The 17,621-nt window shown below is 36.7% G+C and overlaps 1 protein-coding gene across 1 annotated transcript in view; it reads right to left on the minus strand.

Moving 5' to 3' along the window:
* The window catches only part of LOC107603279 (cytosolic carboxypeptidase 6-like), a 409,489-nt gene that overhangs the window by 16,312 nt on the left and 375,556 nt on the right, over positions 1–17,621 (minus strand). Inside the window, exons 10-11 of the mRNA XM_016296044.1 lie at positions 6,522–6,674; positions 258–420 (exon numbers count right to left, since the gene is read on the minus strand). Of these exons, the coding sequence (XP_016151530.1) occupies positions 258–420; positions 6,522–6,674 (316 nt within the window). The remainder of the gene's footprint in view (positions 1–257; positions 421–6,521; positions 6,675–17,621) is intronic.

Genomic DNA, 17,621 nt, shown 5'->3' on the forward strand with positions numbered 1-17,621 from the left:
TAATATTTCTGTGGAAATCAAGATTGTTTTTTTGATTCGTTGATAAAGAAAGTTCAAAAGAACAGAATATTTAAATGCATAAAAAAATCTTACTGAACACAAAACTTTTGAACAGTACACTTTATGTCTCCACATATGGACGAATGACAATAAAGCTTACTTGACTTGACTAGACTTGATTTACTTACAACTTCAACTTCCAAAAACAATTGGAATTTAGTGTTATTTTATCAGGTGGAGGAGGAATAAAAGGATACAGCCATCCTCAGTATACGGCACAGGTGAGGTGCTTCCTGCTGTCATGTAGCTGTAGAAGGAGACCTCCAGCGTGTAGCAGTATGACGTGTCGTCCAACAGACCACCCAGGAAACGTCGGCCAGTACCAGCCTTGACCATATCACGGTTAAACGATGTACTGGACTGGAGAGGACACACACAGACGTAACACAACAGAATAATTAATCACAGTAAAACAGAGAATAGAGACAAACAAAGAGACATACAATATCTCACAGAAGTGAGTACACCCCTCACATTTTTGTAAATATTTTATTATATCTTTTTATGTGACAACACTGAAGAAATGACACTTTGCTACAATGTAAAGTAGTGAGTGTACAGCTTGTATAACAGTGTAAATTTGCTGTCCCCTCAAAATAACTCAACACACTGCCATTAATGTCTAAACTGCTGGCCACAAAAGTGAGTACACAAGCTGTACACTCACTACTTTACATTGTAGCAAAGTGTCATTTCTTCAGTGTTGTCACATGAAAAGATATAATAAAATATTTACAAAAATGTGAGGGGTGTACTCACTTCTGTGAGATACTGTACTTGGGAGCAGGGATGTTGTTTGTGTGTTTTTTGAGTAGGGAAACCACAAAAATCATTGCTGTGATTGGCTGATAACCCTTTCAATGCCCACCTATCTGCATGAATGGGTCAAACTAGTGAAAATGGAAGGAGTAAACAACTCACCTACTCAGAAACCACAACATATAAAATAAATCAATATGTAAAACTTATACAAAAGAAAAAAAATGAATTGATGATAAAAATATAGTTTATATTGTTGATAGTCCAATTTGTGGCAGAAGGGACTTCCTTTTTTCTAATTTCCTTTTTTCTAATTTCCTTTTTTCTAATTTCATAAGACCACCACAAACATACGCTCAGAAGATATCAGCAACTTTTGGTGACTGACAAAAAAAAAATAAAAAATAGCACAGTAGTCAGCCTGAAAAGATTCCCCCACAAACCCATTTTATCGTACACTAGGCAAGAAAGAAGCTATTGACTGGATTTAGGAAACGAATTATGGATCACATTGGATTGGCCTGATAATTTATGCCACTCTGTCCATTACAGAAGTATTTAAGTATGCTGGCAACTTTTCCCTGCTCTCCACTTCTCCTGCAGCTGTGTGCTTGCTTACACTGCACTCTCTGCGTATTTCCATGGCTCAGCTATAATGGTTAGTAAATGTTTGCTTTTGCCCTAGAAAGGTGACTGATTCATAAGACCACCACAAACATACGCTCAGAAGATATCAGCAACTTTTGGTGACTGACAAAAAAAATAAAAAAATAGCACAGTAGTCAGCCTGAAAAGATTCCCCCACAAACCCATTTTATCGTACACTAGGCAAGAAAGAAGCTATTGACTGGATTTAGGAAACGAATTATGGATCACATTGGATTGGCCTGATAATTTATGCCACTCTGTCCATTACAGAAGTATTTAAGTATGCTGGCAACTTTTCCCTGCTCTCCACTTCTCCTGCAGCTGTGTGCTTGCTTACACTGCACTCTCTGCGTATTTCCATGGCTCAGCTATAATGGTTAGTAAATGTTTGCTTTTGCCCTAGAAAGGTGACTGATCTAGTGTCAGTGTGACGCGTTGCTGGTGGCTAAGCGCAGTTGAGACATGACTCTCCAGAGGCAGCTCTCCCTCAAAATGCCAGATGAACTTTGGGATGGTTTTGTGCTGAATAGGCAGAGAGAAAAGGCAACATGCCAGCTGGAGACCTGCCCTCTATGCCCTCCTGTCACCACACACACACACACACACACACACACACACAAAACAAACTCGTAACGATGCTTCAGAGAGCTTAGCTTCAAAACACACATGATGCATTAGATCCAAAAAGACAGAGCTTACCCTTAAATTGTGCATGCACACACGCACAAAACACAAACAGCATTTATAGAGGATCATAAATAATGTGGTGCCATTTTTTTCGGCGAGGCAGAGAATAGTCATGGGCTGTGAAAAGCGGCTCTTTGTTTAAGAATGAGAGAAGTCTGTGAGTCCTTGATGGGTGACTGGGCAGTAAAGGTTAGTCCTCTGCCTGCATTCTGCTGGCTGAGCTACTGAAATGTCACACTTCCTGCATGCTGAAGGTCACTGATGCAGGCTGGAGGAACCGCATGCTGACAAAGAGAGCGACACAGAGCATTAGGGGCCGCAGGGAGGGGAGAGGGGGACCTCCACAATGGGGCCATCACTGGAGTAAAACTGTAGGTAAGCAAAATACAGTGCTGTGTTGAGGTTGCACAACCACCCACACACACCGCCCTCCAGGAAACAAGCACATCCATCTGTCCATCCATCCATTTACTTGTCCATCTATTAATCACTTTAGCAATTTTCCATCTATCCATCTACACATATTTCTATTCATCCACCTATCTACCTCTATCTGTTTGTCTGTGTCTGCACATATCTATCCATCTACTTATCTACCCACATTTCATCCATCCATCTTCTCTATCTGAATGTCTGTTTATCTTTATCTATTCCAATCCATATACCTATCTACCCATCTATCTACCCATATTTTCATCCATCCATGCACCCATATTTCTATCCATCTATCCACATTCCTACCCATCTACCTAGTAACTACCCATCTATCTACCCATATTTCCATCCGTCTTCTTACCTGTTGATCTACCTGTCTGTCTATCTATCTACCCATAGTCCTAAGCCATCTATCTACCCACAAAAATGAAAATTCTGTCATTAATTACTCACCCTAATGTCGTTCCAAACCAGTAAGACCATTGTTCATATTCGGAGCACAAATTAAGATATTTTTGATGAAATCCGAGAGCTTTCTGACCCTGCATAGACAGCAACGCAACCACCACGTTCAAAGCCCAGAAAGGTAGTAAAGACATCACTAAAATAGTTCATGTGACATTAGTGGTTCAACTGTAATGTAATGAAGCTAAGAGAATACTTTTTGTGCGCAAAGAAAACAAAAATAATGACTTTATTCAACAATTCTTCTCTTCCGTGTAAGTCTCCACCGCCATTCACAAGAGTGCATGCATGTGCATTTCTCTGCTTGCAAACAAGCTTCAGCGCATCCGGGTTCTACGTCAGAATGCCGTCAGCAGCACCAGACATATGCGTTGTTCTCAACTTTTGGGGTAAACTAGGGTGACCATACATGCCATTTTTCCCGGACGCGTCCTGACCAGGATTTGTTTTGGCTTGGTTTTCCTGTTTTCATGCTTGCTGAAGGTAATGATTGAAAAGTAGTTTCACCCATAACATGCAAGCATTGTACATTATGGACCAATCATGACGTGTGAGAAGGTGGGATCTACGGTCAAAGCGATGCAATTACGCGTACATATTAGGTGTGTTCGACTTAAAAGCAGTGCGGCTCAGACCGATCAGTGTTTGACATCAAAGTACCTCGAGAGCGTTTCGAAAGCATAACCGTCTGTATGGTACTTTGATGTCATACACCGATCGGTCTGCAGACGCAAACAAAGCCAAACCCTAGATATTTTAGGCAATATAGAAATCCTGGCCAGGACTCGTCCTGGAAAAATGGCACGTATGGTCACCCTAGTTCAGGGGTAGGCAAGTTCGATCCTAGAGAGCCGCAGTCCTGCAGAGTTCAGTTCCAACCCTGAAAAAAACATGATGTTCCAACACACAAACCATGTCGTTTTTAAATAAGCCTGAAGGACTTAATTATCTGGATCAGGTGTGTTTAATTAGGGTTTGTGCTAAACTCTGTAGGGCTGTGGCCCTCCAGGAACTGAGTTTGACACCCCTGATTTAACACAACAGCTGGGTTAGTCCATATTTGACCCAAAGTTGGGTTGAAACAACCCAGCATTTTTTAGTGTAAATAAATAATTTACCAAAGCCAAACCCTAGATATTTTAGGCAATATAGAAATCCTGGCCAGGACTCGTCCTGGAAAAATGGCATGTATGGTCACCCTAGTTCAGGGGTAGGCAAGTTCGATCCTAGAGAGCCGCAGTCCTGCAGAGTTCAGTTCCAACCCTGAAAAAAACATGATGTTCCAACACACAAACCATGTCGTTTTTAAATAAGCCTGAAGGACTTAATTATCTGGATCAGGTGTGTTTAATTAGGGTTTGCGCTAAACTCTGTAGGGCTGTGGCCCTCCAGGAACTGAGTTTGACACCCCTGATTTAACACAACAGCTGGGTTAGTCCATATTTGACCCAAAGTTGGGTTGAAACAACCCAGCATTTTTTAGTGTAAATAAATAATTTACCAAACAAGAGAAAATGAAAAATCTAACAAGGTACTTTTCATTTCTAAAGTATTTGAGTTTATTTATTATATAAAGCCCTTTTTGTCAATTTTCAGAATAACTACATATATAAATAACTATATTGTGAAATACAGTGAAATAAAATTTGTCATACCGTTAAACAGAATTTTGGTCATACCGCCCACTCCTACCATCTACCTATATACCCATCTATCTACCCATATTTCCAATCATCTTCTAACCTGTCTGTCTCTCTGTGTGTCTGTCTATCTATCTATCTATCTATCTATCTATCTATCTATCTATCTATCTATCTATCTATCTATCTATCTATCTATCTATCTATCTATCTATCTATCTATCTACCTAACTAGCCATCTATCTACCCACATTTCCTTCTATCCATCCATCAATCAGTTCCAGTATCCATTTTGTGTATATTAATTTATCTATCAATCGATCCAACCACACAATATATTAATTTATTAATCAATATTCATTTATAAATTTTGTATCCATCCATCTGTTCATTTATCCATACATCTATTTCCTTACCTATCATCCAAAAGTTTATCTATCAGTCTGCTATCAATCTTTGCTTTTTCCATCCATCTATTTGCTTTTATTCACTACACCATGATCATAATGATGAGACCAAAGGTAGAAACAGCCCCTGGAATCTATAATGGAGCCCAGATGAATGGTAGAACAAGAAAGAATGCTGAAAGAGTGGAAGGGTTGCAATGAGCTGGAAGACACATCCATCCAAACAATCCTTCTGAAAACAGACGACAAATAAACCAGAAGTAAATTTGTAAACAAACAAAGCAAATAAAGACCAACCAATCTTTTTGATTCATGTTATCCCATTCTGACACTGAAAACCGTGTGGAAATTACCAATTAATATAGCTGTCAAGTGAAAAAATGAGAAGGGGGCTGAGATATGGAGGATTCGGTCTGTGCCGATGAGCAGACGCAATAATGTCTCTCTAGCTCTGTGTTATGAAGGCACTGGGTGTACGGATAGTTCATGTATCTTCTCAGACGTATATAAACGTGTCCTCATCAGCATGCGGTTCCCGACTCATCCAAAAGAGCTTCACCGTGGCAGATGGTTAAAGTGTCTCTGCTCCACTCATATAAACACCCCATCAGCAATATTGAGTCTGGTTATTGTCTTGCTCTGCAGGATTGAAAAGGTTACTTGCCATCCCCTGGAAAAATAGCTTGTGTTGATGCACTTCGTCTTGGAAACAAAAAATTTGCTAATTTATGGAGCGTATTGAATTTTTAGAGAAAATACCAATAACACTTTTCCATGCGCTGTTTGTTAATGAGTATAGAGCTGAGAGGGAAAAGGCTGATGGAGATGAAATTCAGCCAATGATTTTCTTTTGCTGAAGAACAGAAGGAACCCATCAGTGTAACTACAGACTGGAACTTCAATGTTATCTTGTAATGTCATACACTACATTCATGCTGCTATTCTTAATTTTCATCTATATGCAGTAACGCAATAATGCAATAGTAACATATTAACAATTATTTCATACTGTATTTTTCAGAAATTGGAGTAAATCCAAAGTGGAGCCTTGTAGTTAGTGCATATGCTTCAATACAATAAAGAGACAGTTCAACCAAAATTTTAAATTGTCATCACAAAATATTTTAAAGAATGTTGTGGTTCAAAACATTACATTTCCCAAAATGTGTTCCACAGAAGAAAGTAAGTCATATAGGTTTGAAACAACTTGTAAATTATGACACAATTTTCATTTTTGAGTGAACTATCCCTTTAAGCCAAGGTGTTTATGCAGGAAACATATACATATATACATACACAAACTAACAAACAGACAAACAAATAGGCAACCTTACAACAGTTTGAGGGACTTCTTTGTGTTTTTAACAAAAGAGCACTAAAAGGTAAAAGGCACTAAAATGGTAATACCCATGAAACTCACAAGAGAGAAGTCAGGTGCGTTTTGGCATAGGAGTTGAGGAAAAACGGCCTGTCTCTGCCCTCTCTCCTCTTCCTCAAAGACGTTACCATACATGAAGCCATTCATCATGGTGGAGTGGGCGTGCACGTCGATGTAGAACTCCAAACTCACTTTCTGTAAATCAGATGGAGAGAGACACAATGACTGAGAGAAATCAGACAGACAAGTGGAAAGATAAACAGGCAGAACACATACTGTGAACAATATTTTAAAAGAAATAAATAAATCACCACATTATCAACAAAAGAGAAAAAAAATCTTTATAAAAAATGTTTAAAATGTTTTAAGGATTGTTCAATGTGTACATTCATATTCATAAAATATATATTACAGCTCAAAAGTTTGAGGTCAGAAAGGTTTTTTAAGAAATTAGTATTTTTAATTGATCAAAAATGACAGACAGTAAAGACATTTATAATATTACAAAATATTTCTATTGTAAATAATTGCTGTTCTTTTGAAGCAGAAAAAAAAAGATTTCTGAAGGATCTTGTGACATGAAAGAAAATTCAGCTTTGCCATTAAAGGAATAAATAACATTTTAAAACAAATCCTATCAAAAAAGTAAAATATTTCACAAAAATACAATTTTTACTGTATTTTTGATCAAATTAATGCAGTCTAACTTGAGACTTTTTTTTCAGAAACATCAAACAAGTCCCCACCCCCCAAAAAATCCATATCTTACCAACCCCAAATGTTTTGGTACATGTGGTAGTATAACTTCATAACTGGATACAAGAACAAGTAAATGATGACAACACAGACAATAAGAGATTGACTGTCCATAGAAAAACAGCAAGCAAACATCTTAAATATTAAACTATCAAACTATGCTGTGGTTTCACATCACTGATGCTCCGAGTGCAAAAATAAGCACAGCATTATTCATCACAGTCCTGTGAAAGAGCAACAACACTCCTGGGTGTTTTATAGAACAGCTGTCACAACTGCCATAGTTTAGAGGGATTAATTCATGCTCCTGAGTCAGCAAGCGAAGCAGGCATGCCTCACTACCTCAACTATGGGCTGGATTTCAGATGCTTAATGCAGAATAAATGATTAATATGGACCGGGAAACACATACAATAATATTTGTCAGCAAAAAAAAAAAAAACTCACATTGCAGAAATTCAATTCGGGAAACAAATGGCAAAGTGTCACCAGAAAGAAACATCTCAACAAAGAAGATCGAACACGTGTAATACTTCTGTGAAAACAGTATAAACAGACAAGTGTTTACATCCTCAAAAAAGCCTTTAAAGTGCTCAAACAGTGGACAACCCTTCAGATACGCCCCCTCTCAAGCCTCCCACACACCATTTTGGCTCTGTGTTGTCTCAGTTACAGTCTGACAGCAATGCAGTGCAGGAAACTGCCGCTCCATCATGGCTGCCACATCATTAAGCTTGCGCTTGGCAAGATGATGAGAGAGACACTTGTGTGTGGTTTTGTGTCGAGAGAGGATCATGCTGTCGAGCAGAACGAGGTGTCGCCAGGCGGAGGACGGCTGCCGTTTGATGCGCCTCGTCGCCGTGTGTGTGTTATTGTGTGTGGGTGAGAGAGAAAGAGTGAGTCACAGCACTTCGGTGACAAGGCATTAAAAGGAGCAGCCTGCTACGCCTATCTATACAGCAACAAAGTAATGGCCATTTTGTTTGAAGCTGCCTATCTCTCTCCATCCATTGTGTACATTGTAAGCATCTGATGCAGGCATAATAGGGCCAACTCCTCTACCCTTTGACCCCCTCCCGCGCTCTCTCCATCTACACTGAACCTATTCTTTTTTTTATTACGCATTCCGAAGCGCACCTCGAATCCCGCGGGTCATCAGGAGAGGGAGGTAAAGCAGAAGTAAGGAAGAGAGAGCTAGAAAGAAAGAGAAACATCAGGAGTCAAAGACCGAGAGAGATGCGAGTGGGGGGAGAGATCGGGCAGTACCCGGTGCTTGAAATTCTGCTCACAGCCAAAGCAATTTCCTAGTGAGCGCAGGGCTGTCAGGCCTCTGATGGCAGGAGGTGAAATATGGTGGCTGAGAGTGGGACGGCTGCACGCATGCCAGTCTGATGGATGGAGCCCGCAAGGAAGAGGGAGAAACAACACACAGACAAAAAAAAAAAGAGGAGGAGGGAAAACGAGAGCGAGAGGCACTGGTCACTGTTAAGGTAGCTCCATCAGCTCCTTCAAGGGGTTCCCAGTGTGCAATAGAGGCGCGTAACTCTCTAATCGCCCACATACTCGCAGTGCATTACAAAGTCGGGGTGGGGCCGCTGACTTTACTCACACCTTCACCTTATCTCTTGCTCAAAGAGATGCTTAAGATCACATGTTGTCTAATGGCACTATATGCATGAAGTGCTGTGTTCTTTCAGCAAGGTCCGTTGGTTCATTTTGCACCGTTAACAACATAATTAAGAGTGGAAATGAAAGGGCCACTGCTCCACTCCGCAAGAGCTGTTCTCTACCTCCAGGTTAGAGGTAACCTTTCAACACTGATCTGGGATGAATTTGGGGACATGGAAAAAGCAACAACAAATGGATTCATTAAAACATAACTTCATACACAATAAAAATAAATTAAATCTATGGAATATATATATATATATATGTGTGTGTGTGTGTGTGTGTGTGTGTGTGTGTGTGTGTGACCCTGGACCACAAAACCAGTCTTAAAGAGATAGTTCACCCCAAAATGAAAATTCTGTCATTAATTACTCCCCCTCATGTCGTTCCAAACCCGTAAGACCTTCGTTCATCTTCGGAACACAAATTAAGATATTTTTGATGAAATGTGAGAGCTCTCAGACCCTGCATAGACAGCAACGCAACTGTAATGCTCCCAGGTCCAGAAACGTAGTAAGGACATCAGTAAAACAGTCCATGTGACTTCAGTGGCTCAACTTCAGTTTTGCGAAGCAACTAGAATACTTTTTGAGCGCAAAAAAAACAAAAATAACAATTTTTTCAACAATTCTTCTCCCCCGAATTACGTCTTCTGCCATTTTAGAGAGCATCACAGCACATACGCACGCTTTCCCCTAAGCATAAACAACGCTGATTACGCAGATTACGTTCATGCACTCGCTTTCTCCCCCGAATGTAAACAACGCTGATTACGCTCTTGGGTACTCTCCAAAATGGCAGAAGACGTAACTCAGGGGAGAAGAATTGTTGAAAATTTTTAGTTATTTTTGTTTTCTTTGAGCTCAAAATGTATTCTCGTTGCTTCGGAAAACTGAAGTTGAGCCACTGATGTCACATGGACTGTTTTACTGATGTCCTTACTACGTTTCTGGACCTGAGAACATTACAGTTGCGTTGCTGTCTATGTAGGGTCTGAGAGCTCTCACATTTCATCAAAATTATCTTAATTTGTGTTCCGAAGATGAACGGAGGTCTTACAGGTTTGGAACGACATGAGGGGGGGTAATTAATGACAGAATTTTTATTTTTGGGTGAACTAACCCTTTCAGTCGCTGGGGTATATTTGTAACAATAGCCAAAAATACATAGTATGGGTAAAAATTATATATTTTCTTTTATGTCAAAAATCATTAGGATATTAAGCAAAGATCATGTTCCATGAAGATATTTTGTAAATTTCCTACCGTAAATATATCAAAACTTAATTTTTGATTAGTAATATGCATTGCTAAGAACTTCATTTGGACAACTTTAAAGGCAAATTTCTCAGTATTTTTGCACCCTCAGATTCCAGATATTCAAATAGTTGTATCTCGGACAAATATTGTCCTAACAAATCATACATCAATGGAAAGCTTATTTATTCAGCTTTAAGATAATGTATAAATCAAAATTGACACTCAAGACTGGTCTTGTGGTGCAGGGACACACACACACACACACACACACACACACACACACATATATATATATATATATATATATATATATACATATATATATATACAGTATATACACACATTTACGCAGTGTAGCAAGATATATAATACATACACATATACACACACACACAAAGAAAAACAAGTAGATAGAATAGAAAAAATAGAAAGCTAGTGGGGTTTTTTTATAAAAAAGAAGATAAATAGATAAAGTAGAATTAAAATAGAACAGAAAGTGCTAGAGTTAGAGGGTCAAATAAAGATGGAACAGATGTGTTTTTAGTCGTTTCTTGAAGATGGCTAAGGACTCAGCTGCTCGGATTGAGTTGGGCAGGTCATTCCACCAGGAGGGAACAGTTAATGAAAAAGTTAGTGAAAGTGATTTTGTGCCTCTTTGAGATGGCACAATAATAAGCCGTTCACTTGCAGCACGCAAGCTTCTGGAGGGCACATAACTCTGAAGTAATGAGTTTAGGTAAATGGGTGCAGAGCCAGTGGTGGTTTTGTAGGCAAACATTAATGCCTTGAATTTTATCCGAGCAGCTACTGGTGGCCAGTGCAAATTGATGAACAGAGGTGTGACAATATATAAATATATATAGTTATTTTTAACTAAAATGAAAACTAGTTTAAAATTATTTTCGTAATTGAAATAAATATTAGATGAAAAATGTGAAGCTATATAGAAATATATAAAAAAGGCAAAAACATAAAATTACAAAAACTTAAACTAAGATTTTAAATGTAAGCGAAAAAGGAAATACTTGAGGTTGAGTAAATGATAGCAGAATTAAAAAAAATTTGGGTGAATATCCATTTAATGTAAAAATAAAAGCAAACCCAAAATATTAACTACTATAATAGTATATAAATAATACTAAAATATATAAATACTTAATATTAAATACTTACTACTTAATTTAATTAATTAAATACTTAATATTTAAATAATATTATGAAATATTATATACTATCTAAATAAATAAATGAATAAAATCATTGTATAATTTACCTCTATAATCACATAATTCTAATACGGTTATTAAAATAGCATAAATATGATTTCCATATTTAAAAACTGTGAATTGTGTATTATCCCCTATATAAAGACATGTGATGGGGACATGAAAACATACCGCATAGTAAGAATGACCAATCTCTTCCTGTGGTATTAAAGCATCATCTTTCAAAGTGAAAATTACATCCGTCTTGAAATTCCGACTTGATTTTCCTTATGCAATATCAAGGACATTCATGACAGAAAAGTACAGTCACCATCTACAGCCCTCAATGTCAACAAACAGACAGCCAATCACACACTCTTAATGTGCTGTCAATCAAAGGTGGACAATACTCCGCCAGCTTAATGCTGATTGATTGTTCAATTAGCATGCGTTTCTGACCTCCAGATTTGTTCATTTGAATTTGTAATTAAGCAATTAAGGGCAATTAAGGAATTAGGAATATGAAAATAGAGCATAATTTCAGTGTTGACGTGTTGAATATTCAAGTACATGTAAAAAATGCCCATCACACTTTTTGTGTGTGAGGATAGCAGGCAACATCTATCTGTTCCTTTTAGTATAAATGGAAGGTCAAAAGAATTTAGTCGGACGAGCACTTATCTTAAGGAATAGTAATTAGTCTGGGCTGTTAAGGCCCATAAAGGCTCTGCTTATCTGTATGAATTAAGAAATGGTGCTGATTTAAGCAGGATTAGAAGCTGATGCATTTAACCACAGAGCACTTAGCATCAGCAATACCTATGAAGAGAGGACGCAACAGATTCTGCTCACTCAGAAGTTTGCCCATTCTCCACAGATGAGGGGAAAAGAAAGTCTGTGTGGTTTTTGATAATGCAAGACTTGAAACAGTTGTGATGTGGAACATATTCTGATTGAGGTCAAAACACACAATTACATGCAACGCGAAAGCCGAAAAGGAAAGATGGAAGGCGTCTGTGTGCGTGATCTTTGAAAAGACAGCTCATCAGACAGAGTTCAGATTATATTTTGCTTTTCAGATGTTTGCCAGGGTGGAAAATGGCAGCGTTCCATAGTGCAACAGTTTCCATCCTCCTTACTTTCTTCCTTCATTAAAGATGCTACACAGCTCTTCAGCTCAACACAGATGTGGCTTAAAATTTGAGCTGGGTAAAATAGCTACATTAATAAATATTTTTGAATGTTGTGATGACATTCATATGTTCTCACACACACACACGCGCACTCACTCACTCACTCACACACACTATATATAATATGCAATATTTATACTGTTAATTCACCAAGGGCGCATGAAATTGATCAAAAGTTAAAGTAAATATTTTAAAATTGTTACTATTTCAGATTCTGTTCTTTTAAACTTTAATCATCAAAGAATCCTGAAAAAAGATCACAGTTTTAAACAAAAATATTAAGCAGCACAACTTTTTTTTTAACATTGTTAATAATAAGAAATGTTTCTTGAGCACAAAAATCTGAATAGTAAAATGATTTCTGAAGGATCATCTAATACTGAAGACTGGAGTAACAACTGCTGAAAATTCAGCTTTGCCATTATATATATATATATATATAAATGAAATATATTAAAATTGATTTTTTTTAATACAAAGTCATTGCCAATATAAATTGTTGTAGAAATGCAATAAACTTTATATTTTATTGTTATAATTTGAGCAGTGGTGTTAAGTGCTCTTTCTGCCAGCACAGGTTTAAACATAGTTGGCTCAGTATGGTATGCAAGCTAACCAAGAAAGGTTTATGCAATTAAAAGGTGAGTTTTTTTAGATTAACATGCGTTAGCTTAGCATGGTCTATGTTAGCATGCTGGGAACGGGGAACTGGTGTGTTGACTTGGCACTGAACTCTGTCTGCTGTTGAAGTAGTTGCAGTCTTGCAGACTAATTACTATCTGTGCTACAGTGTTTGTGTGCAGCTGAATATGATAGTGTGTCTGTGTGGAAGGATGCATTTTCTTAAAAAAAAATCAGGAGGTGCTTATCCTTCAAAAAATTCTTTTTCAACCCTGTTAGCAATATGTAAATACAGGCAACAACCCTAATTCGTGTGATTTTGCTATTGTATTCAAACAATAAATTGACAAAAATATTTATAACAAAAATAATAAAAATGAATAAACTTAAAATGTTAAAAAAATAAAATTAAATGTGCTGATACTAGTGAAATATCAGGTCAGATTCAAGGACTCACACAATATTAATTAATATTAACTTGTATGTTTGTGTGTGTGTGTGTGTGTGTGTGTGTGTGTATAACACACATATACAATATATATGTGTTATATTCATATACAAATTAATATTTAAGAAATTAATTCTGTTATTAATACTGTTATACATGTATGCAGTAAATTCAAAAGTAAAGATTTTTACATTGTTAAAAAAATCTATATATATTTGACATAAATATATATTTAATTCTATATATTATTTATATATATTTATATGTAAATAATTGATAAAATATTTGACATTTTATCTATAAATCTATCGATCCTGTTCTTTTGACCTTTAGTCAAATAATTCTGATAAAAAAGTATCATGGTTTCCACAAAAATATTAGGCAGCACTACTGTTTTCAATATTCATAATTAGAAATGTTTCTTGAGTACTAAATAAGCATATTAGAATGATTTCTGAAGTCAAGTCAAGTCAAGTCACCTTTATTTATATAGCGCTTTTAACAATACAGATTGTGTCAAAGCAACTGGACAGTATTAATTAGGAAAATAGCGTGTCAATATTGCAAAATGACAATAGTAAACACTAATTTTTCAGTTAAAGACAGTTCATCATGAAGGATCAGATGATACTGAAGATTGAAAACTTGAAATGCAGCTTTGCCATCACAGGACATTTTTTTGGAATAGAATAGAATAGAATAGAAAAATAGAAAAAAATATATAAAATAAAATAAAACGAAATGAAATAAAATTCTGTAGAATGGGTCAAAATAATATTATCAAATAGTGTTAAATACAGTTTCTTTCTTTTTTTAAGATACAGATATCTGACAAACTAGTTAATTAAAACTACTTAATTACAAATTTTAAACTAATTACTTTTCATTCTAGTTTAATTATTTGTAATATAATAGTTCTTTCTCTCTCTATAAAAAAAAACATGGGAGTTATGCCTCTAATGCTTTAAAAAATTATGTGAGACCAAAGTGTACCATATTGGTGGAATGTGCCAGTGGGCAGTGGGCATTGCCCCCCCTGTCAGAGGGCTGGCACAGAGATTGACATCCCATAGCTTTGATCTGTGCTGTGTCTAAAGTGATTACCCATAGAGAACACAGCCAATGCCAGTCTGGCTTGAGATCTCGCATGGCACGCATATTTGTATGTGTTTGTGTTTATGTATGTGTGAGTGTGCTTGTTTGCATTTGTATGTATTTGTCGGTATAGCTATGAGATACTCAGTGTGATGTTGAGGAGGGAAGTGTTTCCCCATCCTGATCTTTCCTCCTCTGTTGTGCATACTGTGATGTATTTATCAGTCAAAAACACATATTGAACAACAAAAACAACAACAACAAATGCACAAGTAATCCAAAACTCCATCCAAATCTAAACAGCCTCACAGACATTAGCAAGTCATATAGGCTCATCTCACAATAGCACACTCAATACTTCTCATTCTGCAAGTTGAGATTTCTCTTGATTTCCCAAGATTAACACTTGGTGGGGTGAATCTTAAAATCAAGCCTAAGAGGCATCAGAATGGATACAAAAGACATATGAACCAATAAAAATGACAAAACAAACATTTTACTGGAGTTTAAAGTCCAAATAGTGTGTGATAAGATAACGAAGACATGTACTACACAATAATGACAAGAAAATACATCTTCCAATGGAGTTATCCTCACAGAAGATTTCCATAAAATATATCAATATTTTTTTATAAAAAACACTATTGTATTTATGGAAAAAAATACACAAACATAATAATTTAGGCCCTATTTTTAAATAAATTTTTTGTAATGTACAAAATTAGGGTGTCCCCTGTAAAATTTACATCAACAGTTAAGAAGATGTCTTTCATATTTAATAAAATGGACATTATAGCTGAAATGTACAGAACTGAATAAAAACGGCATCAAAATCAGACATATCAGGAAATCTATATTAATACCCAACCCAATATTATTATTATGATTTTATAGTTTTATACTGGATAGAAGTCACAAACATACTGTATATTTACACACAGGAGCAGATTTTGCCAGGTAAACTGCTTTTGTGGTGCAAAGGAAAGATTTGAGAAGCAGCTCCATTCTAGAACATTCTTGTTCTGCATTTACTGTTTGTTCAACATTTAAATCTTCACTGTTAATACACAGCAAGCCAAAAGCATTACTGTATCAACACTGTGTTAATTTCAATGCTCATGTGTGACATCACTATTTGTGGTTCATCGAGGGCTGTCAGGATTTGTGGTACACTGCCTTGAGCAACTAAACTCCAGGTGGATTGTTTCTGTAATAAGTGTACTGCAAGTCGCTTTGGATAAAAGCATCAGCTTAATGACTAATTACATACAGGGGAAATAACATTTTCCTGGTTATGTCCCCTTGGTGACCCCTCTAAGTGATAGGTGAACTTCTGACTTCATGTGCTTAAACTGACAACTACTCAAACTTAGTGTGAGCTTGCTATTAGCAACAACTACACAAAAAAAGAGAAAGGGGCACTGTGATTTCCCAAACCCCACTAAATCTCTTTAAAAGGACAGAAGGGAATGAAACAAGGACACAAAGTGAGGGATTCAGAGAGAGCTATGAAATGTTTACCTCTCCCGAGAGTCCCTCTCTCCTGCCTACATACACTCTCTCCTCATAAAACCAGCATCTTATACATCTGTGTAAACTAGCTGCCTCTTTCGTTTCATTTCAACTCAGTAAGACAGTGAGAGTTGGATTTTGAATTGGAATGAAAGGAAGTGGAATTTTACTGAACTACAATTCAAAGAAATTCAACAGGCATTATGGAAAATGCCAAATACAAATCAAATTATATATATATATATATATATATATATATATATATATATATATATATATATATATATATATATATATACACACACACACACACACACACACACACAATAAATATACATATACACTCACAATCCCCAAATCAAATTATTATACACCATTCAAATGTCTGGGGTCAGTAAGACTTTTTTTTTAAAGGAAAAGGGGAAAAAAACCTACTCAGCAAAAAGGCATTAAGTCAGTCAAAAGACATTAAAGACATCTATAATTAAAAAAAAAGATGTCTATTGCAAAATAAATGTTCTTTTGAATCCTGAAAAAGTATCACCGTTTCACCATTAAGTCAGTCAAAAGTGACATTAAAGACATCTATAATTAAAAAAAAAGATGTCTATTGCAAAATAAATGTTCTTTTGAATCCTGAAAAAGTATCACCGTTTCAACAAAAAAATTAAGATATTTGTGATGAAATCCGAGAGCTTTCTGACCCTGCATAGACAGCAACACAACTACCACGTTCAAGGCCCAGAAAGGTAGTAAGACATTGTTAAAAAAGTCCATGTGACATCAGTGGCTCAACCTTAAATTTATGAAGCTACGAGAATACTTTCTGTGCACAAAGAAAACAAAAACTTTTATTCAACAATTTCTTCTTTTCCATGTCAGTCTTCGACGTGCGTTCACAAGAGTACTGTCGTGAATGTGCATCGACGACTGACACAAAGAAAAGAAATTGTTGAAGTAATAAATTAATTGAGAAATTAATTACAGAATTTCCATTTTTGGGTGAACTATCCTTTTAAGGTGATTGGGGTGCTCAATCAAACGAAGCGATCAAGTAAGAGTTGCAAAGCTGCTTGTTTGGATCCATTGAGGACCCATGGAAAGTGTTCAACTGTGTTACTATGGAATGTTCCTCACATCTAATCTCACAGTGTAATGAAGCACATGTGTGTGTGCTTGTCGGGATGTGAGAGACATGAGAAGATCACTCTGCCGTGAAGTAACATACAGATCAGTGTGTCAGGCCTGGGGGAAAGGTTAAGCCGTATGGCGCTGCCCTCCGCTCCTTAGTGTGCCTGCCGGTCTTATCAGGATGTGAAAGAGCAGGAAAGGGCAGGCGATTCCCAGGACAGCATCTGACCTTCACTAATCCAACAACCTCACTC

This window comes from Sinocyclocheilus grahami, unplaced genomic scaffold (genome assembly GCF_001515645.1).
Source record: "Sinocyclocheilus grahami isolate Dianchi unplaced genomic scaffold, SAMN03320097.WGS_v1.1 scaffold16.1, whole genome shotgun sequence".
NCBI lineage: Eukaryota > Metazoa > Chordata > Actinopteri > Cypriniformes > Cyprinidae > Sinocyclocheilus > Sinocyclocheilus grahami.